The sequence below is a fragment of the Pygocentrus nattereri genome, chromosome 1, assembly GCF_015220715.1.
Source record: "Pygocentrus nattereri isolate fPygNat1 chromosome 1, fPygNat1.pri, whole genome shotgun sequence".
In the NCBI taxonomy this organism is placed as follows: domain Eukaryota; kingdom Metazoa; phylum Chordata; class Actinopteri; order Characiformes; family Serrasalmidae; genus Pygocentrus; species Pygocentrus nattereri.
Window position 1 is genome coordinate 36,006,914 of NC_051211.1, and position 24,816 is coordinate 36,031,729.

At 37.6% G+C, this 24,816-nt stretch overlaps 2 protein-coding genes across 2 annotated transcripts in view; both read right to left on the reverse strand.

The window, feature by feature from the left end:
- Positions 1-633: 633 nt before the first annotated feature.
- Positions 634-21,676, reverse strand: slco1d1 (solute carrier organic anion transporter family, member 1D1). Its single transcript, XM_017696988.2, has 15 exons — positions 21,482-21,676; positions 19,557-19,613; positions 16,482-16,623; positions 15,233-15,365; positions 13,185-13,309; positions 12,161-12,307; positions 11,291-11,389; positions 9,488-9,748; positions 7,556-7,720; positions 6,100-6,295; positions 4,263-4,428; positions 3,815-3,999; positions 3,658-3,722; positions 3,281-3,398; positions 634-2,125 (listed from the first exon to the last, which is right to left on the reverse strand). Exons 2-15 carry the CDS (start codon positions 19,605-19,607, stop codon positions 1,918-1,920), a joined length of 2,061 nt encoding a protein of 686 aa, XP_017552477.1. The 5' UTR covers positions 19,608-19,613; positions 21,482-21,676; the 3' UTR covers positions 634-1,917.
- A 387-nt stretch (positions 21,677-22,063) lies between these two features.
- Positions 22,064-24,816, reverse strand: part of LOC108427067 (mucin-2-like) — a 53,995-nt gene continuing 51,242 nt past the window's right edge. The window contains exons 44-45 of the mRNA XM_037541532.1: positions 23,442-23,550; positions 22,064-22,713 (exon numbers count right to left, since the gene is read on the reverse strand). Coding sequence (XP_037397429.1) covers positions 22,551-22,713; positions 23,442-23,550 — 272 coding nt within the window. The 3' untranslated portion in view covers positions 22,064-22,550. The remainder of the gene's footprint in view (positions 22,714-23,441; positions 23,551-24,816) is intronic.

Sequence of the window (24,816 nt, forward strand, 5' to 3'; positions counted from 1 at the left end):
GTTAAAGTGTTGTTGGAAGTCTTGTTTTTCTTTTGTCTTTCTTATAACTCATATAACTTAATAAGACAAGTAGTACAAAAGTAAAGGAAAGCACTCAGATTGTGTTACTTTAATATAGTAAGCCTTTGGATTAGGTTATAATTACATTTTTCAATTGGAAATCAGAAATAAGTAAAAAAATATGCATTTTTAAAGTTAATATTCCAACCCTGTTAATTGTTTATTAACATGCCTAGAGATACTGATGGATGTTATGAAATGTTTTTATGTGCGTAAAATGATTTAGTGGAAAATAATGAAGGATTCAGTGCTGTGTTCTTTATTCCTAAGTACCAGAAAGACATGTATTTAAGTCTTATTAACAGAAACTACTGCTAATTATACTGTAACTGCTGCAAATCGGTTCTATGAAGATCTATGCAGCTGTGAGATTGAGGAATTAAACCATAAATGTGCCCAAATGTGGATTCTCTATGGTTTAAGGGGTTATTTTGTTTCAACAAACCCAAATTGCTCCTGCCACAGGGAGTCAGTGGGAGCTTAGGGCAGTGAGAAACTTTAATGTGGACAGTACCATCTGTTGGTCATTTCTGAATATTATGTTTTTGTAGCACTAGTCACTTTGACAACTAATAATATTCCTCTGTGGGGTTTAATAGCAGTTTTGTGATCAGGTACATGTGAACATGAAACACAAGGACAAAAAGAATTGCTATAAAAAAAAAAATGTAGTCATTGCGGATTTGCCATTCACATTACAGTCTCATGATTATATACAGATACATACTGTGATCAATACTCATTGCATCTGATCATTCATGTGAAACATATAAAACAGTGCGATACAAAATGAAAAGACCATACAAGCTATGACTAATTATCTCATCTTTATGGACACCATGACCTGAGCATTCAAACACTTTTAACCAAAACACTGAGGATAAATATACTGCAAATGACCGTCACCTACAGCAGAGAACCTATATGTAACAATATATACGTTTGTTAATGTGCACAAATGCTATTGTGCTCTGATTTGGCATTCAATGTATCACAATGTCTTTGGTGTAATTGCAAGTATAGTTTATACAGTGAAAAACTTAATGTGTTGAGTTTACTGGATTTAATTGTGTATATGACTACTTTTTTATGTATTTAAAACATTTCATATTCTGTTATATAGATCAGTGGTTTAGAACCTTTGGTCCATGGTGATCCTGCTAGAGCTCCTTGGCAGTCACTTTTTTTTTAATCTCAAAAATGAATTATAATAATAGACATTTTTGTTGTGACAATTATTTGTAAAAGTAAAATATTGAAAATAACAAAATATTCAGAGCTCCAACACTGGTTTGGCAAAATGCTGTCTATATATGTTTTTGTTTCTCTTTTTGATTATATGGAATTGATCTAGTATGGCTAATCAAATTTGGTGTTTATTATGTTATACAGTGAGCAGGATACATGGACTGTGCTCTATTTTCTTGCACTGGGCTGGTTAAATCTTCTTGTAGGCTGCAAAAGCTCGTGTTCAGTCATGTGGGCTGTAAACTGCAAAGGGTTGGGAACCCCTGACATTAAACATCAAGTAAATTCAATGCATTATGCCTTTCAGTACATAATCCCAGTGTATCGGTTGCATTTGGTTTTGCTTTTGTGGTTCTTTCCCAATGGGCAATGCACCAGTCTATCTGTGGTAAACATAAGAAGGTCTGGATTTAAATACTCCAGACTGATAATGGGTCGTAAGAGTGCATTTGACCGTTTGTAACATGCAGCTCCATGGCCACATGCAATTCCAGCACAGAATACCACACATCACAAACATGTTCACGTAAGCTTTACACAATGTATACAGTATGACTGTGGCCTAAATAACAGATTTGTTTTGTGCACATGTGAATCCAGGAAGTGAATTCAGATAGTGGTCTCTTTGTCCAGGTTCTCCTTGCATTTGACTATTGCCGCTGGTCCGTTTACATTGCTGCCGGCTTCCTGCTCCATGTCCTTGGCTTGATTTTGAATGGCCTCCTGCCTGTGACGGTGGGCCAGTCTGTTAAAGAGCATGGCCGACAGCACATAAGAAAGGGAGTACAGGCCGTAGACCAGGCCCAGGAATCTTGATCTGGAAGACAGGAATTTTACAAAGGCATGTACAGATGCTAGAGTAAAACAACCTATGCCAGCATTTGTTAATGCTGCTCCTGGCCAAACACAGCACAGCAGTTTCAATACTCCCTCCCCCAGCCCACCTAATCCAGCTCATAAAGGGCTCTATAATCAGCTGGCCAACTGTATCAGCTCTGCCCAATAAAGCAATACAAAAACTGTGCAGCGCTGTGTCTTGCTGGTAGATTGAGAAACAAAGATAAAAGATATTCTGTGTCGCCATTTTGGCAATGACCGTGTCTAAAATCTAAATACATACAGTACTGTACAAAAGTTTTAAACTAAGAAGTGTGTGTGTTTTTACTTGAGAAAAAAAATACACACACACACACACATATATATATATATATATACATATATATATATATTATATATAATACTTTTGCACAGTACTGTATCTAATACCTCACTGTGAGAACCAAATAATTGAAAACCAGTGATCACAGTGTATAATTTTAAATAATAATAATAAAAACAGGTAAACAGTGCCATCTAGTGTTCATCTAGGCCTGAAGCTTTAACTTCAGTTGAGGTACACAACGGTTAGCCTCTAATTTCAATAAAAATTCAATTTAAAAAATCTCCTTTCAGAAAGACTTAGTAAGGGCTCAGATAAAATTGCCATAGCCGTTCCACATCCATGATTAGCCCTAATATAATCCTAATGGGTCATTTCACCATTGCAAATATGATACAAATGTGGAGGTGGAATTCAATTGCAAAACATAAACTGTTATATTGAACACCAGCCAAGTTGTAAAGTCACAGTAAGTTTAAACTTTTTAAAAATATAATAATAATAATAACAGCCACTTTTCTTTTCAAAGTCACAATACTGTACAAAATTACAAATATTGCATTCATGCAGTCTTTATGAAAATATGAAGCTGTTTAGCCAAATTTATCAGGAATATAAAAAGATTTCACTAAGTGAAGACTTTTTAATGCCATGATTCAACAAAACAATACTGGGTCGAGATTTATTATCCAAATCATCACAATAGTAGAACAGCAGAAAAGATCCATATTTTCATATTTTACTTTTTCCAGACCTGCACCCAGTCAAACTGATGAGGAAGTTTGAACGTGTTTTTGCTGAGTGTGTGTTTACCTGAAAGCATTAGAGTCATAAAGTCGACAAGCCCCTCGCCCCCCACATCGCTTCACACCCCACTTCAAGCACGTCCCGTCAATCAAAGCTCCGAAATATATAGGAGGAGGAATTCCACCTGAAAAAAATGATCAATAATTAAACGCTTACTGTACTTTTAACTATACTTTGTCAGTATTAGATTTTCATGGTTACATTACTACTACATAGTAATGTATGTAGTTGCATGGTTAAGAGCTCAGTAGTATTGAGCAAAAGGAAGAGATTAAGTCATCTAAGGAGAGTCCAATCTCCAATTTCATTGTGCCTCCCTCACTTCTAAAACCACAACTGCACCCTTGAAATGATGAGATTTAGTGATGGGGAAGTGCTCATACCCAGGGTCCTGGCGATCAGCGTCTGCATCCCAAGAGACAAAGACTTCAGGTCAGGCTGTATAGATCTGAAAAACAAACAAACAACAAAAGACAGTTGAGGGACTGGATACTAGACAAACTGTCAAATGCAGTGGATAAATTTATCCTAATCAATTACCTGAGCAAGATAACGTATCCTGGAGTCGCTCCACAAGCTGAGATAAAAGCCCCCAGAACTGACAACCCCATGTAAATCTTAAACATGTGGTCACAACTGTCCTGGTGTGGGCACTGACCCAGCACTGCTGACCTGTTTGCAGCTGGCAGGTGAGCATCTCCAACACAGGTGCAGTTCTGATAGACCTTCAATGCAAAACAGAGAGAAAGTGTCATCACCAGCCTGCATGTAATTAATCTGCACACTGCAAAAAGATGGTTCTTAAAGGGTGAAATGGTGAAAACGTTCTTCAAATTGATGTAGAATGTATTGTATATGGTTCTATATAGAACCTTTTGGAGAATTCATTTGAGAAAGGGTTCTCTAACATTAGAAGCTTGACATCATAACAATAGCGTAACCTTTTCTGGTGCTATAAAGTGTATCTTTCTGAAACAGCACAGCTCACCAACTCCTTGCCAACTCCAGTGGAGCTCTGGCAGCCAGCCAGGCAGGGGGAGGCATAAGTAAGGCCGTTGTTAGAGCACACAGGGTCCCAATGCTTCAGAGAGCAGGAGCAGCCTGAGTTACACTGAGACAATAGACTCTGTTCCTGGTAGGACACCTCTGGTTCACTGGCAGAAAAAAATATGGAGAATTTAAGACCATAAAACTTCATATATCTCAAAAGCACAGATATAAAAGAAAAATATATTTATGCAGATTCCCTCTTAAACCAGAAGTAGATGATTAGGTGAGATAGCATGTCTGTCTGAGGTCTACTTCTTTAGTTTTGCACCAAAGTACACTGCATAGCTAAAAACAATAGTTTACACCAGGGGTCAGAAACCCAAATGTTAAGAAGATATGTCCCAGTATCTGCTAATATCCTACAATAGGCTCAAATATAGCTAATATAAATGAAAACACAGACTTGCATTGCTCTGCTTTAAGCTTTAGCGCAGCTTTTTTATTGCATCTCTGGCTGGATAGTTTTCCACAAATGTAACGTTAACCTTGTAAAATGTCTCTTAACATTCAGATTTTTACGAAGCTGAACTCAGCTTCTCTTCACATTTTTCCGTCCCACCTTAAATGGTGCCTTAGGCAACAGAATGTAACTGCTGCACCACAGCAGAACGGAAAAATCCGACGTGACCGTTTCTCGTTGAGGATTAAACGTATCAGGAAACCAGCTCAGTGCTAATAACTAAAAAGACTGTTCAGCTCCAAATCATCAATGTTCATCTTAAACCTTTCTCTTTGCCTTTTCGCTAGCTGCTAGCTAGATGACACTGTTATCTGTGGTGCTATGGTAACCCGCAGTATGCGTGCCAGCCTTAGGGGCTAAAGCTTGGTTAATTAGCAGCTAGCTACACACAACTTCATCATGACCATTTATTGTTAAAACAACCAAGAGAACTTTATTTTGCTGCTAAAGAGGATTACTTCACTTTTACGTAAAAATCTAATTGTGCTGTGGAGGCACAACAGGGCAGTAAAAGGGTCACACGTTGACGACACAAAGTTAACCTCTGCCACCTCATTAGTCATTAGCTACATTAGCCTTGAAGCAAAGTTCAGACACCAAACATGGCTGATTAACTGTATTTGGAGTCAGGGGTATATAGTGTAAATGTATGTATAAGTTGTTTTTTATATGTATTCCTTTGTCGTTAGCTACATTAGTCATATAGATCCAGAGCAAAACTGAAGCAGCAAGTCTGTCTCGGTTAATCTACTAAATTTGAGGTAGATGGAAGAGGAAATTTGTGTAAAGCTGATAACTGGTCAAACCAGTAGTCTCAATGATTATGTTTTAGAGAACATTGCTAAGCTTGGTCAAGCTCCACCTGTCACTATAAAAATAACCAGCACACGAGTGGAGTTAAACTATTTTAACTGAAATAATCCATCAATGCATTTGTCTGTACTTGCACTTACATGCTAATATTCAAATGCCAATGTAACTCTAATGATATTTTAAGAAACTTTCTTAGCTTTTAGACATTTTTTCAGAACCACTCATAAGTGTGAACGCTGCACATTTACAATAAGTGTTAAAGACACAATGACATTTTGTTGAGTTTCCAATACATTTTACCTATATTACCTAGGCATGTCATCCATACAGTACTTTATTTTGCTTTCAGTGTTTTGTTTCATTGTTTTTTTTTTTAAATCCCTGTAGCAGTTCTATATCCTAACAAGTAAACACAGAATGTTCACATGCCAATGTTTGGCCTGCTCCAGTGTGGAGTGACACACTTGCAAAGCGTAGAAGTAAACAGTGGGAGTGTATTTACCCTTGATAGGACACAGTGAGTCCGGCCACATGTATGTTTCCACAGTGTACAAAGTACTGGCTGAGCAGGAGACAGAAAGAGAAGAAAGATGCTGCAATGCAGATTTTGGCTGCTCCAAGCACATTCAGTTTAAACCTTTTCATCACAAAGCCTCCTGTGATGATCCCCAAAGCCACAGCAGGCAGGTTCAGGATGCCTATAGAAGAGAAGCATGTATATGGTAAATACACTATCCATATAGTATTTACAAAGAAGATCTATACATATGTATATATGTACATATTATATACATGTACATGTATATGTGTATATGGGTGTGTATGTGTGCATGTGTAAATAACAACACACAAAAATTTTTCGATGATACTATTACTACTACTATTACTACTGATCATAATAATAATAATAATAATAGCATGCTAATAGGCATGTTAATAAATACGATAAAGTAATGAAATCTAAAATCTCTCTGTGAATTCGACACGCTGTATCCATTGCTATTTCATGAATAATCCACAAATCCTTATTCTAAATTAGCCTAAATTAGTAGACTCTTCAAGGCTGTTATTAGTGCAATACTAGAATGCTGAAATTTGCACTTGCACATACATTCACACAAATGTCTACAGTTACAAAAGTGTAAAGTCAAACAAATGTACCATTTTCCTTTGAGAGCTTAAAACAGCATGAACAACTTGCTCTCTAGCTGCTAGCATATAGGCTAAGAACCCTAGAATTATAGCTTCAGAGCCATCTAATGTTACACTGCCAAACTTTTCACAAAGTGATAATTCTTAAATTAAGGACTGACACATCAAAATACTGTTCCAGTTTACATTCTGGTGCACCCAGTGGTCATATACTAGCGCTTGGTGACTTTATCCTCATCTGAAAGAGCTGTTGAATAACACTGGCTATAGTGCAAGGTGAGAATATCCAACTAAAGTCAGACATGAGCTCAAATCAACACTAATTAGCCGACTCCCGCTATTGGAAACAGCTATGACATGTTTCAGTGAATGTGTTTTCTGCTTTCTTTCATTAATTGTATGTATGTTTGAGGATGCAGGGGGAGGAGTCAGGGCCTTTCATAAGCAGGGTAAGAGCTGGTTGGTCCAGCTCTTGGTGGGTAGTCTACACTACACAAGAAAAACAGTAAAATCAAACACCCAGGGACAGGACTGACTGGCAAAAGACTCTCATATGGAACTGTGAGAGAAAGTACGTGTTGTTTTAGTACTACTCAAGCAAAGTAGTCCACACTCATGTATTATCCCTGCCTTCAAGTCACAAATGTTCAATAATTCATCCATGTTTCTCAAGGTACAAACCAGAAGTGTGAACGGCACAATTTTACAATCCCACTTTGTACTGAACTGGATTAGCCAGTATTTCTGAGACAACAAAACTGCTCCAGCTCTGCACAGCTAGTGGGGCAAAATAAGTAAACACCCACCTATCATAAAGATGGCCTTCGACTGAGACTGGCCATAGGTCTGTTCTATGAACTTGGGCTTGAACGTTATCAGTCCAATGAAGCCATTGACTTGTACCAAATTTGTGAGAATGATAAGCAAGTAGATTGTGTTACTGAAGAGTCTCCTCAGCGACGGCAGGAAATCTGCAGAAAACCAGAATATATGGTCAATGGACAACATCAACAAAACAGTGGTGCAGGAGGTGTCTGCAGTGTGACATGCTAAAGGCCAATTCTATGTACAATTCTATGTTCTTTGTTGATTTTATAAAGGAAAATAATTGAACATGTCCTCTGCATAGAACACACTTAAATATGGCGTTTCTCTGCAAGGTTTCTTTATTAAGTTGCCATACTGGGGGAAAAAATAAACCATAAAATGTGCTATAACTTTTGCACAGGCTACATTTAATGTTTTATTTTTCCCCCAATGTGTTAAATTCAGCGAATGAACTTATAAATTGCACATAGTCTTTAAAAAATGTATAAAAATAACCATAACCAAATCTCTGAGAACCATGTTCCACTAGATTAAAAAGGATATAATGTTATATTTTTTCTTAAAAAAAGCAACAAATGTTTGTCAAAACTTAAAAAATTTACTCAATAAACTTTTTATAGCTTATTATAAACTTTAGCATAAAAGTCTTAAACATAGTAAATATACTAGACCACATTTCACATTCTTGTAATCAAAGGTCACATGAAAGAAGTCTCCAGTGTTTTTGAACAGATTGTTTTGATCTATATATGCCACATTTACCATAAATTATATAGTTGATTATACTGGATAATACCTTCAATTTCTTTCCCTAAACTTAGAAACAGAAAACTGTAGATTCAAAGCAGAAGCTACTGGACAGTTGTTGAATTCTGAATTTTACTTCAGTCAAAGGTATTTGTAAATGAAACTGTTTTTCAGAAAGAGGAATTTCTGGTATTCATAGTTGACCACTATGAAGATCAGAAAACCCTGAGGAACCAAAACTTCTGTTGGGAGTAAAACAGCTATAGCTTTGAATTTGCATTGTAGAGTCATGCAAAAGTTTGGGTGCCCTTGTTTAAATGATGTTTTGTTGATATTGTAAGTGAAAATAAGTTTAACACATCGTCTATACTGAGAGCACACACTTTTTACATTTTAATGCAGAATTACTGTTTATTTGCTGAATTTAACATATTGGAGGGAAAAATAAACTTAAAATGTGGTCTGTGCCAAAGTATGACCAATCAACAGAAACCAGCTGCTCACGGATAAAAAGGACAACAGCGGTTTTATTATCGCTGGGCAAAAACGTGGCCCAATAACAGGCGCGGGTCAAATCCAACAAACATAGAAAGATCACAATGACAAGAAGGCAAAAGACGCAGTCGAAAATACAGGCCAACTGGATCAAACACGACGGGTAAAAGAACAAAAAGGGTCAAGCAAAAGGCTGAGACAGGGAAACAAGCAAGGGTCAAAAAACAAGGTCAATGAAACCAGAAGAGCAACGCTCAGTAAGTTTTCAGAGAACTTACACAGGTGAATAGCATTAGTACTTAGGGATTATGGGCATTGATAGGTGCGCAAGAGACTGTCAGAAGTGATTCCCCAAAGTATTGTTGGCAATGGAGTCCGTCAGTCAGAAGGACCTTGCTCGCTCATGTGATCTCCCAGTGGAGTCTGAATAATGAAGTCCATCTCATACTGGGAGTTCGCCAGATGCGTGACAAAAAGTTATGGCACAGTTTATTTTTATGCTTTATTTTTTGAAATTGTGAACTGAAATTTGCAGAAAACACCATGTTTAAGCTTTTTCACGCAATTGTATAATCCTATATTTTAAATCTTCATTAATGGATTCCAGCAACTGCCCATTGGCTTCTATTATAAGTGAATATTGAGATGAGATGAATGTTTTGATGAACCTTTTGCCAAGGCAGCCATAGTGACGGGCTCTTGTTTTTCAGATGGTGGGCTTTTGCTGCTGTCCATCGTGATGAAAGTGTCTTGCTCGCCCTCCTGGGCATCAGCACTCTTGTTGTCTGGGCTCTTTTCTTGCTTGGGCAGTGACCTGGGCAGGAACCAAAATGGGATCCCTGCCAGTAACATCACGGCTCCGGTCAGCAAAAAGCCAAGCCACCAGGCCCCCACCCAGCGCGAGTCTTTGTGGTTAATGGTAATGGTATCTGTGAAGAAGAGACGTAAAGATACCACTGAAGAGTGACCACAAGTTCAACAAAGTCAGCCAGTCAGTTACCTTGTGGGTTACCAGTGGTTGATATTCATCTAAGGAGCATGATAGCGTGTCATATATGTTCTACCGTCCATACTGACCACTTAAATTAAGTGTTAAAGGCCATGACTACCCAGGATGTACCCAGACATATGCTTCACTAAAATAGTTAGTGCCAAAGTTACATGATATCAAAGGTTTAGGGGCCTTTTAAAATTTTCTTTGGTTCAATTTTTTCTGCAACTTCTCAAGTAACCTCTTCTGCAGCCCCCGCTAGAGGTAGAAGAGCAATCAACTCAAACCTTTTGGTAACGCTTTATTTGGATGGTCCACTGTAGATTTTTTTGTAAATGCTCAGTATATCTTTAAGTAACACTTAACTAAATATCTATTAAATAAAACAAAACTTCAAGTGCAGTATGAAAGTTTCATTAAATTGAACCCTAACCCTAACTTTAACCTCAAGGCAAAACCTACACCTACTCCTAACCCTAACCATAACCATACTGCTGTTGATAATCAACTGAACATTACCAGAAAGTTTGTTAGTGATTTAGGTATCTGTAGGGCATCTATAGGGTACCATCCAAATAAAACCCTTTGAAGCCAGAAGACAGGCAGTACTGAGTGATCGAGTAAATTACTCAAATACTGAACTCATAGTAGGACTATAAGCAGAAATACTGGTTGACAGAAGCTGACAAAAAGCCAAGCAATATTTAAGTCCCTGACCTTTAAAACTCCTTCAGCAGACATGACCATGACCAAGCAAACAAAACAAAGGTAATAGTTAGAGATGGCTCCCCTCTAACACACTGCACATTAGTCGATAATATGGATAGCACAAAGGGTCAGCCAGGTGGGAGAGAATGTGACGCAGTGAAGCAGCCAACAACTGTAATCCAGGTAGGTGTACAGTCCATTGCTAGACAGAAATTCCTTCCTGTATTTGCTAGCATAGTGACAGATTATGCTGAAAATTCTCATTTAGACTAAAATAAGAAGCCTCAAGAGCATCAAAAGCATCAAAAAGCATCAAATGTCTGCCTCTTTTACTTTCACTGTCGATCCATTCAGAGTCGTTGCCTTTATCCCTTTAACTCATTAAAAGCTGGCCCACTGTAGTTGGTAAGTGTGCACGTTCAGGGTGGTCATAGTAAAATGGATCTGCAGGTGAAATTGGAGCTTTCTGTGTATTTCTGTGTTTCCTATCACTGCATAAAAGAAGCTCCAAGCTACCTTTATAGATGGATGTACTGTGTTTGTAGTACACATTACTATGGAAACTCTTAGAATTTATTTTTTTAATCAAAATAAAAATAAAATAACGTCTTTGTTTGATTCAGAATAGCAGATTACAAAGCAGAAATCACCTCACCATTAAAGGGAGAAAGGGTTATTACTGGGGATCAGATTTCAACGAAACGACCTCTGCACACACCTAATTACCCATAAATTTAAAAAAAAGCAAACAGATCTTATTTGGTAATGTTACCTAAGTCCACAGCTCCAATATCCACGTAGAGCTTGGCACAGAAGGAGCCCAGCATGAAACCAAACATCGGTCCCAGAATTGTTACTGTCTGTATAAATGCTGTGATTGGGGAGAGAGAGAGAAGGAGAGAGACTCACATGATTCACAACATCCCATCACTGTGGTGATATGTCTGCTTGAAGCACAAAGTTCATCAATTTTTCTGGATCTCACCACTTTTTCAGGGTTTCAGTGTTTTTCATTAGCACCACTACATACAGAAAACACAAAGAGACAAAGTGCAGGGAGGAGAGAGAGAGAGAGAGAGAGAGACAAAAGGAGAGATGGAGTAAGAGAGAGAGAGACAAAAAGATACAAAGAAACAGAGAGAAAGAGACAAAAGACAGAAACTGAAAGATTGAGAAAGAGAGAGAAAAAGAGTGAAAGAGAAAGGGAGAGAGAATGAGAGAGAGTGAGAGAAAGAGGCAGAGAAAGCGTGAGAGAGGTGACATAATGACATAAAAAGGTCACAGTGTAAAGGGCAGCTGGCCAAATTCAAATAAAGCAACGAGTTATGAGATTATCTTGTAACAATATAACGATTTATGAATTTTAAACTGATAAAGGATGGATATTTTACAGTTTAATTTGTATGGGCTGTTAGACACTATGTAAACAAAGCTCTTTATTCCACGTTATATCATGTTAACAGCATAATAGCTGTGGAGTAAAAACTGATAACATGTTCAAAAACAGAGGCAGGTGTGGGGGCTGAATTGATTTGATTAAGCCATTTGCATGTGTATGTGTGGATGTAATACATTTAATTCATATGGAAATGACATGCACAATTCAATTAAATGCATGTTCACTGTTCCATTTCTTTCATACCCAGATAAAAAGCGGTGTTTTCCTTTTTAGCAAAGTCATCCAAGTACGACAGTCCCAAAGGCATGACCGGAGTCTCTCCAAAACCTCTCAGCATGTTCCCCAGGAACACATAGACCCAAAGAGACGATCCTGCCACTTTCTCACACTCTGCAAGAGCAAAGACCACACTTAGACATCTCCAGACACGACCAGCTACCGGATAGCAGTGTATCAGGCTTGGAATGGTACCTTTTTTGGGTTCTTTTGAGCATAAAAGGTCAACAAGAATTTGACTTTTGACAGTTGTGGTAAGAATTATTACACTTTATCATTGCAGTACTTGGTCACTCATAGAAACGCTACTTACATAGTTACTACAAAGTAAATGTCAAGTATTTTGAGTGGTAGTCATTACTGTAAGTAAACAAATATCAATCTGGTGGACCTATATCATACAGTTCATTATGACTTACATTCATTTTCACACATTTCTCTATATTTGGAAAAGTACAGAAAACTTGATTCAACTTGACTCAAAACATGCTATCATAGCATAAGCACCAGCTTAGTGGTGTGGATATTGAAACTGCTAACTTCAAAAGCTGAACAAAACTTCCTAGCGTAAGACCTGTACTGTATTGAAACATTTTGGCATGTGTGTTGCCATTTCAAGAATTTATTCACAGAATTCAGCAACTGCCCACTGGCTTTTATTGTAAGTGATTTTCTCTGTAAGTACAGAGAAACGAATCAAAATCATTATCAATGGTAATACATAGTATAATACAGTTGCAGCAAATCTAGATTAGATTAAAAAATTAAAGTTCCTTTTAATAGCAGCACATTTCTTATTAACATCAGTATTCAACCTTTGGCTTTGAGCGTCAGTGAGAGTTATGGCAACAAGTTTTATGATTGCTGTAAATCCTGTCATTATAGTGAAATTTTCTGGGGCTAGTTTGACAAGTGCTCAATGAAATAGATACAGTACGTTGTAGAGAAACACCCAAATGCCTGCTTTTTGGACAGTTTGGCTGTCACTCACCTGTTTGAGTCTCTGCTGAGGGCAGGTCATCACCCTGTGGACGGCTCTCATTGTTCAGACATGGCAGGATGGTCTCTGTACCATTGGCCTCAGAGGAATGGGAAATTGTTGTCTCATATTTGTACCTGTTCAAAGATAAATTAGCGATGGAGAACTTCTACAATAGTACAGAGGAAGACATGTTTAACACTTACAAGGCTTAAATTGTACAACCAGAATGGCTGCAGTTGCCATTTTGACCTATTTGAGTTTTCTAAGCACATTTACAAAATACAAAATAGTTGGGATAGCATGTCCCATTTTATTGCTACTGTTTTATTCTGCTGTGGATCATACTTTGCATGTACAAACTATTTGTCAGTCCAGATACACTATATTGCCAAAAGTATTCGCTCATCTGCTGTCACACGCATATGAATTGAGTGACATCCCATTCTTAACCCATAGGGTTTAATATGATGTTGGCCCACCCTTTGCAGCTATAACAGCTTCAACTCTTTCTAGGGGTGTGTTTATGGGAATTTTTGACCATTCTTCCAGAAGCGCATTTGTAAGGTCAGACACTGATGTTGGATGAGAAGGCCTGGCTCACAGTCTCCACTCTAATTCATCCCAAAGGTGTTCTATCGGGTCGAGGCCAGTCAAGTTCTTCCGCACCAAACTCACTCATCCATGTCTTTACGGACCTTACTTTGTGCACTGATGCGCAGTGATGTGGAACAGGAAGGGGTCATTCCCTAACGGTTCCCACAAAGTTGGGAGCATGAAATTGTCCAAAATCCCTTGGTCTGCTGGATCATTAACTACTCATTACTACTCATTACTACTCATTACTCATTACTACTCATTATTAATCATTACTACACCTGTGGCCATGGAAGTGATTAGAACACCTGAATGCAATGATTTGGATGGGTGAGGTAAACGATATGAAGTGAGCAGGCTACTGAATAAACTCTACAAGAAAAAAAATTCCATTTCCAGTGTGCTATAAATAGCAGGGAAAAAAGCCCATGCAGACGAATCACAGTCTAATGTACACAGTCACAATGACCACTTTGAACTTTCAAGATAGAAATATTTGGATGAGGTAAGCACGCTGCTGAATAACTTGTTCCAACAGTGATCTAATTTATCCAGTCAAAATGACCACTAATGGCCTTACTCAAAATTTGACTGTGCTTTGTAATATTGATCTTATAACAATGTCGGACTAAACTATGGAATAATATGTTAAAAGTAAATAAACAGTAGATATGGGGGGTTATTTTGTCAAAATGATGACATCTCAAAAATTACCATCTTGGCTTTTCTAGTGTTAAACTGTAAGAGCCTGTATGTGGATTCATATTACTTATATATTTGATTGATTGTAGTCACTATTCATAGTTATTACCACTACTACTACCACTAATAATAATAATAAGAAGAAGAAGAAGAAGAAGAAGAAGAAGAAGACGAAGAAGAAGAACATTAATAATTTAAGGTTAAAAGACCCATATCATGGGTCTGAAATAATGCAGTTTGAAGTAATATGTAAACCTTGTTGAAGTTTTAGAACATGCCATTCACTATTCAGTCCATATATGGAAACTATGATGCAAAAAAACCCCTTTTTAATTAATTGTTTCTCTGATGCCATAAAAAGCAACTCAACTGCAAATATCCACCTATCCAGCCTATCTGTTTAGCCCCACTTACTCATTTTTAAGTTCTAAGAGGCATTTCAGCTCTGTGTATTTTTGAATGAGGAGCAATACAGAACAGCCAGGCAGAACAGAGCTCATTAGCACAATGATTGCATATCAGTAACAAAAAACAGACGTGTAATTGATCAGATATAAATAAAGACAAGTTTGAAAATGGTCACATAAAAAAGAATTACTTGGTACATAAAACCATACAAATGTTGTGAATGGCCCTAAAGGAACAAATAAAATAGAAGAAAGATGTAGGCTACGGGCCCTTTAATGACTGAATCCAGAGATTATAGTTTGAGGTGTTAGAAGGGCAAATAAGCACGTCAACAAATGTTTGTAGTAACTCACAGTCCTTGGAAGAAGTGAGGAAGAGCAGTGAGGAACGAACCAAGAGCCATAATCAAACAGCCTGCTCCTATCAGTCGGGGTCTGTGCATCTTTGCCCCAAAATAACTCACAAACGCAATCACCAGTAAGTTACCTGCAAAAGAGTAGAAAGAGCAGACCCAATTACTGACATCAAACCTCCATCTGCTTCAGTCCAATAGTGAACTTTAATGCACTGAATAAAGGACGCCACAAGCAGGAGTAGAAAAAGCCTCAATGGGTGTACTTTTTATACATTTATTAGTGCTGTGTTATTTAAAAGTAGCTAAAAATATATGTTAGTGGCCAGACAGTCAAATCAAGTTGATGTTTGTCCTGATATTTACATAGGTCTGTGCTCTCACAGCTCAAACCCCCATAAGCAAACCAATGGCAAGGAAAAACTCCCTAAAAGCCAGAGGAAGAAACCTCGAGAGGAATCAAGACTCAAAACTGGAACCCATTCTCCTCTGGTCAGATCATTGTTCTCATAAGTGGTTTAATTTATTTAGCATTTTTCACAACAGTTGCACTGTAAATTAGCGATGATGATTAGCACTGAAATGTGCACTTGTTTCCATGTTTGCTAGTATGCATGTTCATGACAAGGGGAGCTCTGGAGGTAGGCCTGGAGTGCAGTGGAAGGGGAGAGACCTGGAAGTCAAATCTTCTCCATTTTTCACTTTTTGACATAATTTGAAATAAAGCCACTTGCCTTTTACACTGAGTGAGCATTACATGATGAATGGTTGCATTAATTTACATTGAAAATTAAAAATGTATTTTCCTTCTAAAGGGCCAGTGTGGTTCTCATTCCTACAAAGCAAGAGTTCACATAGTCAGTTGTTTGAAGACTAAGCAATTGATTAAACAAGTGGAATCAGGTATGATCCTGTTCATTTGGGATGAAAACCTGCAGCCACACCAGCCCTTCACCAGACACTGATAAGATTGGTCACTGCTGTTCTACACCAACATACACTTTGACTTTCTTTTAATTTTGGTAATAATTTGGTAGATATAATATCTTTTACTCATGTAAAATTGAGGTGCGTGTTAGAATCAGGTAAATTGCAGCAGTAAATAACACGGTACTGTTATTTAACACAATACATGGCAACAAACCTGCATTTATTCATGGCTGGACAATTTCAACAAAAAGCAGTGATCAGGTAGCAAACACTGTGTGATGAGCAGTTAAGTACAGTGTAAAGTGTGTGCTTATTCTTACCGATTTCGAAACTCCCATCGATGACCCCGATGAAGGAGCTGGGAATGTCGAAGCGTCTCTCAATCTGCGTTATTGAACTCTTCATGTAACTGCCCTGGAACGCTTTGGCGAAGCCGACAAAAGACATGGAGAACAGAAACAACTGAGACACACATAACAGAAAGAGAGAGAGAGAGAGAGAGATCATTTTTAATACAAGATTCCTGAGAAAGCAAGAACCAAGGAAAGATATTGAGAACAGACGAAAACAGCATTTCAGCATGGAGATGAATTGACAGTACCCTCTATTAATCACTGAACTGCCCTCTTAATACAGCACATTTGCAATACACTTATGTGTGTGCATGTTTTCATGCATGTTTGTTTGTATGTGCATGTTTTCATGCATGTGTATGTGTGCATTTTTTCATGCATGTTTGTGTGTGTGTGTATGTTTTCATGCATGTTTGTGTGTGCGCATATGCATGTTTTCATGCATGTGTGTGTGCATATACATGTTTTCAAGCACGTTTGTGTGTGTGTATATGTGTGTTTTCATGCATGTGTGTGTGTATATGTGTGTTTTCATGCATGTGTGTGTGTATATTCATGTTTTCATGCATGTTTGTGCGTGCGTGCGTATCAAACAGAAAATGATATGAGACATCACAACATGATGAGAGGTGACAAAATACACATATACAGTACTGTGCAAAAGTCCAAAAATATTTTTTCAGAGCTTCTAGACTTGCTTTCAGTTTTTTTGAAAGAATCTGCATAATTTTTTTTCTATACCTCCTAAAATCAGTCTTAGATGTTTTTTCTCTAATTCAGTGATATTGAGGTCTGGGCTCTGGGGTGGTCAGTCCACTGCTCTGAGAACACCAGCAGCTTCTTTGTTTTATTTGTGAATGTTCTGCTTTTTTGTCTGTTTTCTTTTCTCAGTAAGGGCGTCTTGGCAGCTACACATCTTTTCTGACTCATAGTGTTCAGTTGTCTTCTCACAGCGGAAGGATGGACAGAAACACCTGTGGATTTTTTCAGATCTGAAGCAACAGTGGACTTTGATTTTCTCCTCTCTCTCAAAAATGAAAGCTTTAAGTGTTGTTTATCTGATGGTATTGGTGGTCTACTAGATCTTGCAAAGTTGCATGGCGTTTTTTGAAAACTCCTGATTGTTTTTTTTTCACTTTATTTACTTTGACTTTCCTCTTCCTTATGCAAGTGGGATATGTTGTGTCTAATCTCCTCAGAAATATCTGTTGAAACAATTTTCATTTAATGACCTTTTTTCACTGGAAATGTAAAATATGAAACAAATGGACTCTGATTTTTGCACAGTACTGTAAATGACACATCAAACCTCTGATGCATATCCTGCTTATTGCTGTTGTTTCTCATTCTGGAAGAACCTAATGCAGACAAACAATAAGTGTCCACCCCAAAGCAAGCAAAAATAAGCCTTTACTACTCTTAATATATTTGAAAGCTTATTTGCTTCTTTTATTTTTTTTTTGTTTTAATTATTTTCAGCAGTTGCAATTAAACTATCCTGAAACTTGGGGTTGCTACAACCCCCTCACCAATCCCTACTTGCCTAATCCATGGACATGATATTGCATTGTGTGGAACATGCATTCTATTAATTCTATCTAATGTTATAACACTGTTTGAATACCTAAGGTTAAGAATACCTCACTGCAGCATGTTCATAAGATACATTACTCTCGCCTCCCTGCTCTAATCTCATTAGTAAATTGTGCAACAACATGGATACGGTCAAACATTCCTTAGAATGTGATGGAAATATTAAACCATCAACCCAGTATCATCTGACGCAAATCTAACTGACTCCTGGGCTGACTGTAACTTTATACTCCTTGTATTTTACAGCTACAAAGAATTCACAGTATAATGTATTGTTTTATTCCTTGTCATATTTGTAATTGCTGCAATTTTGTTCAGTAAAGACTTATGCAGTGTAGACTGAAACACTGTACGTGAGACATCAGAAGGTATTTGAAGATATTTCATTCACTATTTCTTATCTGCATATCCCAAGAAGAGCTCAGTGTCTCCAACTAAACTTTCAGCATTATCATGATGACACCTGTTCCTCTCAAGGAGAAGTGTCACTCATAGTAATGAGAGTTAAACATTGAAAGGTTTAGGCGAAGGTCTGGGTCAGAGGCCTCCAATAGGATTATGCAATGGTAACTTCTCAGGTAATGATCAACAGCTTTGATCCCTCAAAACATGACCCGTGGCTAATCACAAACTAACTACATAATGAGAGGCTCAGAGAAATTACATGAAATCAGAACAGGTGAAACCTTAAGGCATCAGACATGCTTAGCACTTTATTAAAGTGATTGAATATTTGTCTTGCCTGCATTCACTACATACTGCACTTATCACACTTAAAAGTTGTTTCTTCAAGGGTTCTTTAATAAAGGAAGTGGTTCTGTATAGAACCATGAACACTCCAAGAGTCATTTGCATGATAAAAATGTTCTTTGCAGAGGGAAATGGTTCTTCAGATTAAAGGAGAATGTGTTGTATATGGTTCTTCAAGATTGACATTGTAACGATAGAAGAACCCTTTCTGGTGCTACTTAGAACCCTTTTCAAAACGTTCTATGTAGGACCATCTACAGCACATTCTCTGTCAATCTGAAGAACCCTTTCAAAATGCAAAGAATCCTTTAATCATGCAAATGTTTTTTGCGTGTTTGTGGCTCTATATAGATTTCTTTATTGTCTTTACTAAAGAGCCCTTGCAGAACCAAGAATCTCTTGGAGTGAACTATAACAGAACTAACAAGGGTTGGAAATCAACACAAACACACAAAAACAAACAAAAACAAATTAAAGAGGAGAACTGGTTGGAGAATCATCCAAATCTCAGATCTTTGCATTTCTGCAATGTAGAAAAGGTGATTTCTGAGAGAGAGAGAGTGACAGACAGAGAGAAATAAAGAGAGAGAGAGAGAGAGAGAGAGAGGGAGAGAGAGAGAGAGAGGGAGAGAGTGAGAGAGAGAGAGAGAGAGAGAGAGAGAGAGAGAGAGAGAGAGGGAGGGAGAGAGAGAGACTGACCTTTAGTTTGGAGCAGCATGGCTGTCGTGGTTCTTTTTTCTCCACACTCATGGTGCTCTGCAAGTGAAAGAGAGCAGTAAAGTTAATGAAGCAGTGCTGCACCACCTTATCCAGCCTCATCTGCCACAACACATTACAGTCAGCATGTGCAAAAACAGCACTTTTTTAACTCTATTGTTCAGGAGCATTAGAAAACATGGGCCAAGGGGAAGAACCCCTGAAGACCACTTTTTTCTGTGAGGTTTTCAGGAAATGCAGTTCATTTCCTGAAAGGAAGGGTGTACTGAGAAATCAAAGATATCAGGAGGATAATGTGCAGGACGTGTTTTCCGCTGATAAATAATGTGTGGACGGTGGTTTGATGATGGTAACAATGAACATTCTTGTGGGAAGTGGGTGGTGGAAAGATTTTTTGTGAAGGTGTTGTGAAACTTCACATTTGACAGGAAAACAGTTCAAATATGATGAATTGATTTTTTTCCAATATATTAAACTCGAAACATATAAATTGTGCATTAAATTAGCAGAAAATGCATTATTTAAGCATGTTGAAGTGTGTTCCCCTGCAGAGGGTGTGGTTACTTATTTCAACTTAAAGAATCAACAAAACAGGTCAGTTGACCAACAGTGTTCAAACTTTTTCTGCAGTGCAGATTGAAACATGATATGTTAGACTTCAGAAGGTATTTCATAAATAAATATTAACATTTTATAGGGAATCATGAAGAAGTTATAAAATGATTAAAAAATATACTGTAACTATAATAATATATTGTTGTCAAGTGGTCAATTACATATTCAAAACCATTGAACTCAAACTAGAATCCTTTAAAAGAAATGATCAAAGTGGGGGGTCCTCACACCTGTTAGAGTAAAGGCCTGATGCTGATTGATTACAGATTGCCATCAAATCTATTTTCCTCTATGTTCTTCACCACATTTCAGTGGGGGTCCAAAATTCTGAATCCACACTAAATATCTGGGATTATTTTCATTTAACCCCATTTAGGCCAGGGCCCCCAAGGCAGGTTCAAAGTTTTATTACACACTTCAATAACCTAAGAATAGCTCAGCCAGTTTGCATTGAAGTCTGTGTAGTTACTGAATAATTAGCCTTAGTATGTAATAAGCCTGAGATTTTAAGGGGTTAAACATAGAAATATATGACAGAACATTGTAGAATTTAAAAAAAATCAAAACAAAGAAAAGTCATGACCAATAAAATAAATAAATACTCAGTTCTACTCTATTCTTAGGTCACTGTTCAAATTTAAGCAAACAGTGAAGCACACTAAGGTGTTTAGTACAAGATCAAATTTTATGTTTCGTCTTATTCCTTTCATTGTAGCTCGTGTTCAGATGACTCTCAGCTGGACTGATCTACTAATCCATGTCAGCAAAGTTTTACAACTTTCATGAGTGCACTTTGTCATTAAAACACAATTTTTTGGAATACTAAATACTAAAATTCTAAAATTCATGCCAATAGTTTAAAAACTGTACTTTTCACTCAAAATGTTTTAGTGATAATATAACTGATTTTTTAAATATAAAATTAGAAAAGAATACAAAATAGAAGCATTTTCACTAGCAGTCTCAAACCTTTTAGATCCAACAGTATATTAAAGTTATGCAAGAGGCTTTTAGATTAAGGAATTAATGATATTTAGATTTTATATTGATGAATATGTATTTATAATATACTATTTCACATGTTCTTTTAAACAAATATCCTCAACGCATATCTTTCCAAATATACCAATTAATACATTCCAGCAATGAATACACTTAACCATTCACACAACCTAGTTAAATTTTCTAGTCATACTGTGAATTACTTAATTCAGCTTTGAATTATTTACTACACAAATACCTGCAATGCTTTAGTGGCTTGCTGAGATGAGTGAGGTAGAAAGTGAGCTTACCTGTTCTCCAGCTCAGGTTCTCCAGAATGGAAGGAGTGGACGAGAGAGAGGTTGGCTTTCTAAGCAGGACTTTGCAACACACATTAAAACATGACCCCTGATCAGTAAACCCAGCATTCATGTGAACCTGTTGATCACGTCAGTCGAAAGTGACATTGCAAAGAGCGGGAATCTCCAGCAGCAGAATACACATAGTTACTGTGGCTACAGGGCAAGAGAGTCTTGTTCACTGCAAAAACGCTTACTGTCTGGACTTTTTGAGGTCATTCAGTGGGTGGCTGAGATAGTACTGTCAGTAATAGCAAATAGACTACATCGTTAATTCAGATGACGCTGCTGTTCCTCCCTAGTCAGGCCCCCGAGGAATATTCACACTAGTACAAATTTAATCCAGTTTGCTTTTGTGACAAACAAACACTGTGCTGCCTATATTGGAGCTTCTGTTCACAGAAGTGAACCAATCTCTACCAAGACAATAAGTAACATAACAAACCTGTAATAAAACTTTATGACAGCCATATTTCTGGGTCAGAGTTGTTAAACAGGAAAATAAATAACTAAAACTAATGACTTAATATTTTTTATTATATGATTACATCATTTGAATCCATCATTACAGCATTTCAATCAATCATTTACTATCAAAGTGCTTTAGAAACAAACAAACAAAAAAAAAGAGCACAAAACACCAAAAAAGACAGGTCAACTGTGCACTAAAAACACTGAAACCTGTGCTCTAAAACTACTATGTACTACTATTATACTATGTTTGTCTTTCTTCACTGTGGTTTTGATAGAATGACACATACTTAATATCACAATTTAAACACCAGCAAAAAAGGCAAGCCTTACACAGATGGTCCTCATGGCAGTTTGGCTCAGTATATGGCAGCGGAATGTAGAAAACACCAGAATTTTTAAAAAAGGCAAAAAGATGAGCTCAAAAAGTTACAATTCACAATTAAAGCTAAATCACTGATAATATAATCAAATCACACAAATCAAATCATGCAACATTTCTGAATCCTATTTTCCTTCATTGTAATGATAATCTAAAGTTGATGGGATTTCAGGCATCAGGCAGGCAATCACAGCTGGTGATGTGGTTGTAGGTGTAATGGTTGGGTGTGGCTCCTTTGCAGCTCAAAGAAAGTCGTCTGATCTCATAGTTCTTCTCTCGGCAGCAGCGGCGCTCTTGCTCCAGCTGCAGAATCTTTCCAGACCGCACCATCCTACAGGAAAACAGAGCAAGCAAATATTACACCTTAAATGGGAATCTTATATATCTGAATCTTAATGAATATAAAACAAAGGTGCAGTACTGTATAAAAGTCTTAGACCTCTTGGGAAAATGATATTTAAAAGCTATTTATCTGGCCAGTAAGAATTTATATGCTTAGAATGTCTAACAGTAAAAAATAGAAATAATGAAAATAAACATTAACAACAAATTGTGATTGAAATAATGATTTCTTTCTGTCAGTGTGTTAACTTAAGCATTTACTATTCAATGAAATGTAGTACTTGTATTTTTAATCAATAACATTTCCAAGATAAAGAAAACTATATTTCAAAGGTCAAAGTCTTTTTTTCCCTCTTGGCAGTCAGATGAGTTCCAATGCATGTACATTTAGCTTCCTTTCAATTTAAATTATGTGACATTGTGACACAATTCACTTAGTAGTTTTTTTTTCAATAAAATGTTCCAAAATGAAACCATGCAAAAATGAAAACAGTCCTTGAAGAAGTTGTTTATACATACCATCAAATACTTAGTAGCCTTAATCAATATATCATTAATAAAGTTCCAAACTGGCAAGAGGCAAAATTATTTATGTAGTAAAAACAAACATTATGACATTTCTTTATATAGGCTTCGCCTGTATTATACTGTAAATCTTATAATGTCTGAGGAAATCTAACATATACAACAATGCTCTACATAGAGACTGAATCTTACAGAGACTTTGATGGGCAGTAGCCTTCACAGTTGGGTAATTCCACTTCCTGACTGCAGTCGTCAACTTTAATGGTCATCTTGGTTATTCTGACTGCACAGGTGACATTGCCTAGGATGGTATGCAAGCTTTAGTATGCAAGTTATAGTGAGCATCACAAAGAAAAGCCTCTACATAAGTGTTGGTCAGTGCAAGCACCTCATCGTGCATTATGCTGCTGTTCACTGTCTGATATAAGTGTTATATTTTGTTTTTTGAAAAGCATGTTTTATTTCTCCATCCATCCACTGGTACCTGTTTTGTAGCTGCTGCCGTACATAAATGGAAATGCCTGATTGGTCATGTGACTATCAATCTATTGTATTTATTTATTTGTTATTTATTTATTTATATTATTTAATCAGGAAATGTGTTTCCATCATTTGATACCTGCCATTTCCATCAAGCCTATTTAACTGATTTGTCAAAAATCATGGAAATGGAAACATAGCCAGTGACTGTTTTGTCTTTTACTGTTCCAAGAGAAATTTGCTAATGTCCACAATGAAAAGCCCACCCATGCTTCATGCTTCGAGTTCAACATGTGGCTCAAACACTCATATTTTAAACATACAGCACATAAATTTTGAAATGGGGGCAATATTCAAAACATTTTTACAGGAGGCTTCATGAAATAATCTTTAACAATTTATCCAACAACTAGGTCCTCTCCATGGATCACCACCTTATCGTGGTGGAGGGGTTTGCATGCTTGAATGATCCTAGGAGCTATGTTGTCTGGAGCAAAAGCTCCTGGTAGGGTCTCCCATGGCAAACTGGTCCTAGGTGACAGGTCAGACAAAGTGTGATCCATAATAACCCCTATGAAAAGACAAAAACAGGACTTGTGTACCCTGCCCGGAACAGGGTTACCGGGGCCCCACCCTGGAGCTAGGCCTGGGGGAGGGGCTCACCAGCGAGCGTCTGGTGGCCGGGCATTTACTCATGGTGCCCGGCCGGGCCCAGCCTGAAGGAGTTACATGAGTCCCCCCTCCCATCGATGGGAGGGGCAGTAGTAGGGGTTCGGTGCTTTGTGGATCGGGCAGTGTCCGAAGGCGTGGGCCTTGGCGTTCTGATCCTCAGTAGCTGAAACTGGCTTTTGGAACTTGGAATGTTACCTCTCTGGCAGGGAAGGAGCCTGAGTTGGTGTGCGAGGTTGAGAGATACCGGCTAGATATAGTCGGGCCCACCTCAACACACAGCTTGGGCTCCTTGAGAGGGGCTGGACTTTATTCTTTTCTGGAGTTGCCCATGGTGAGAGGTGGCGGGCAGGTGTGGGCTTTCTCATAGCCCCTCGACTCTGTGCCTGTATGTTGGGGTTTTCTCCGGTGGACGAGA

Excerpts from the sequence above, each read along its gene's own strand:
- slco1d1 (XM_017696988.2), bottom strand. The coding sequence starts at position 19,607 with ATGAGTGTGGAGAAAAAAGAACCACGACAGCCATGCTGCTCCAAACTA. Across the intron at positions 3,723-3,814 it reads GGATACGTTATCTTGCTCAG|ATCTATACAGCCTGACCTGA; the intron begins GTAATTGATTAG and ends TTTGTTTTTCAG. Across the intron at positions 3,399-3,657 it reads GCTGATCGCCAGGACCCTGG|GTGGAATTCCTCCTCCTATA; the intron begins GTATGAGCACTT and ends CATTTTTTTCAG.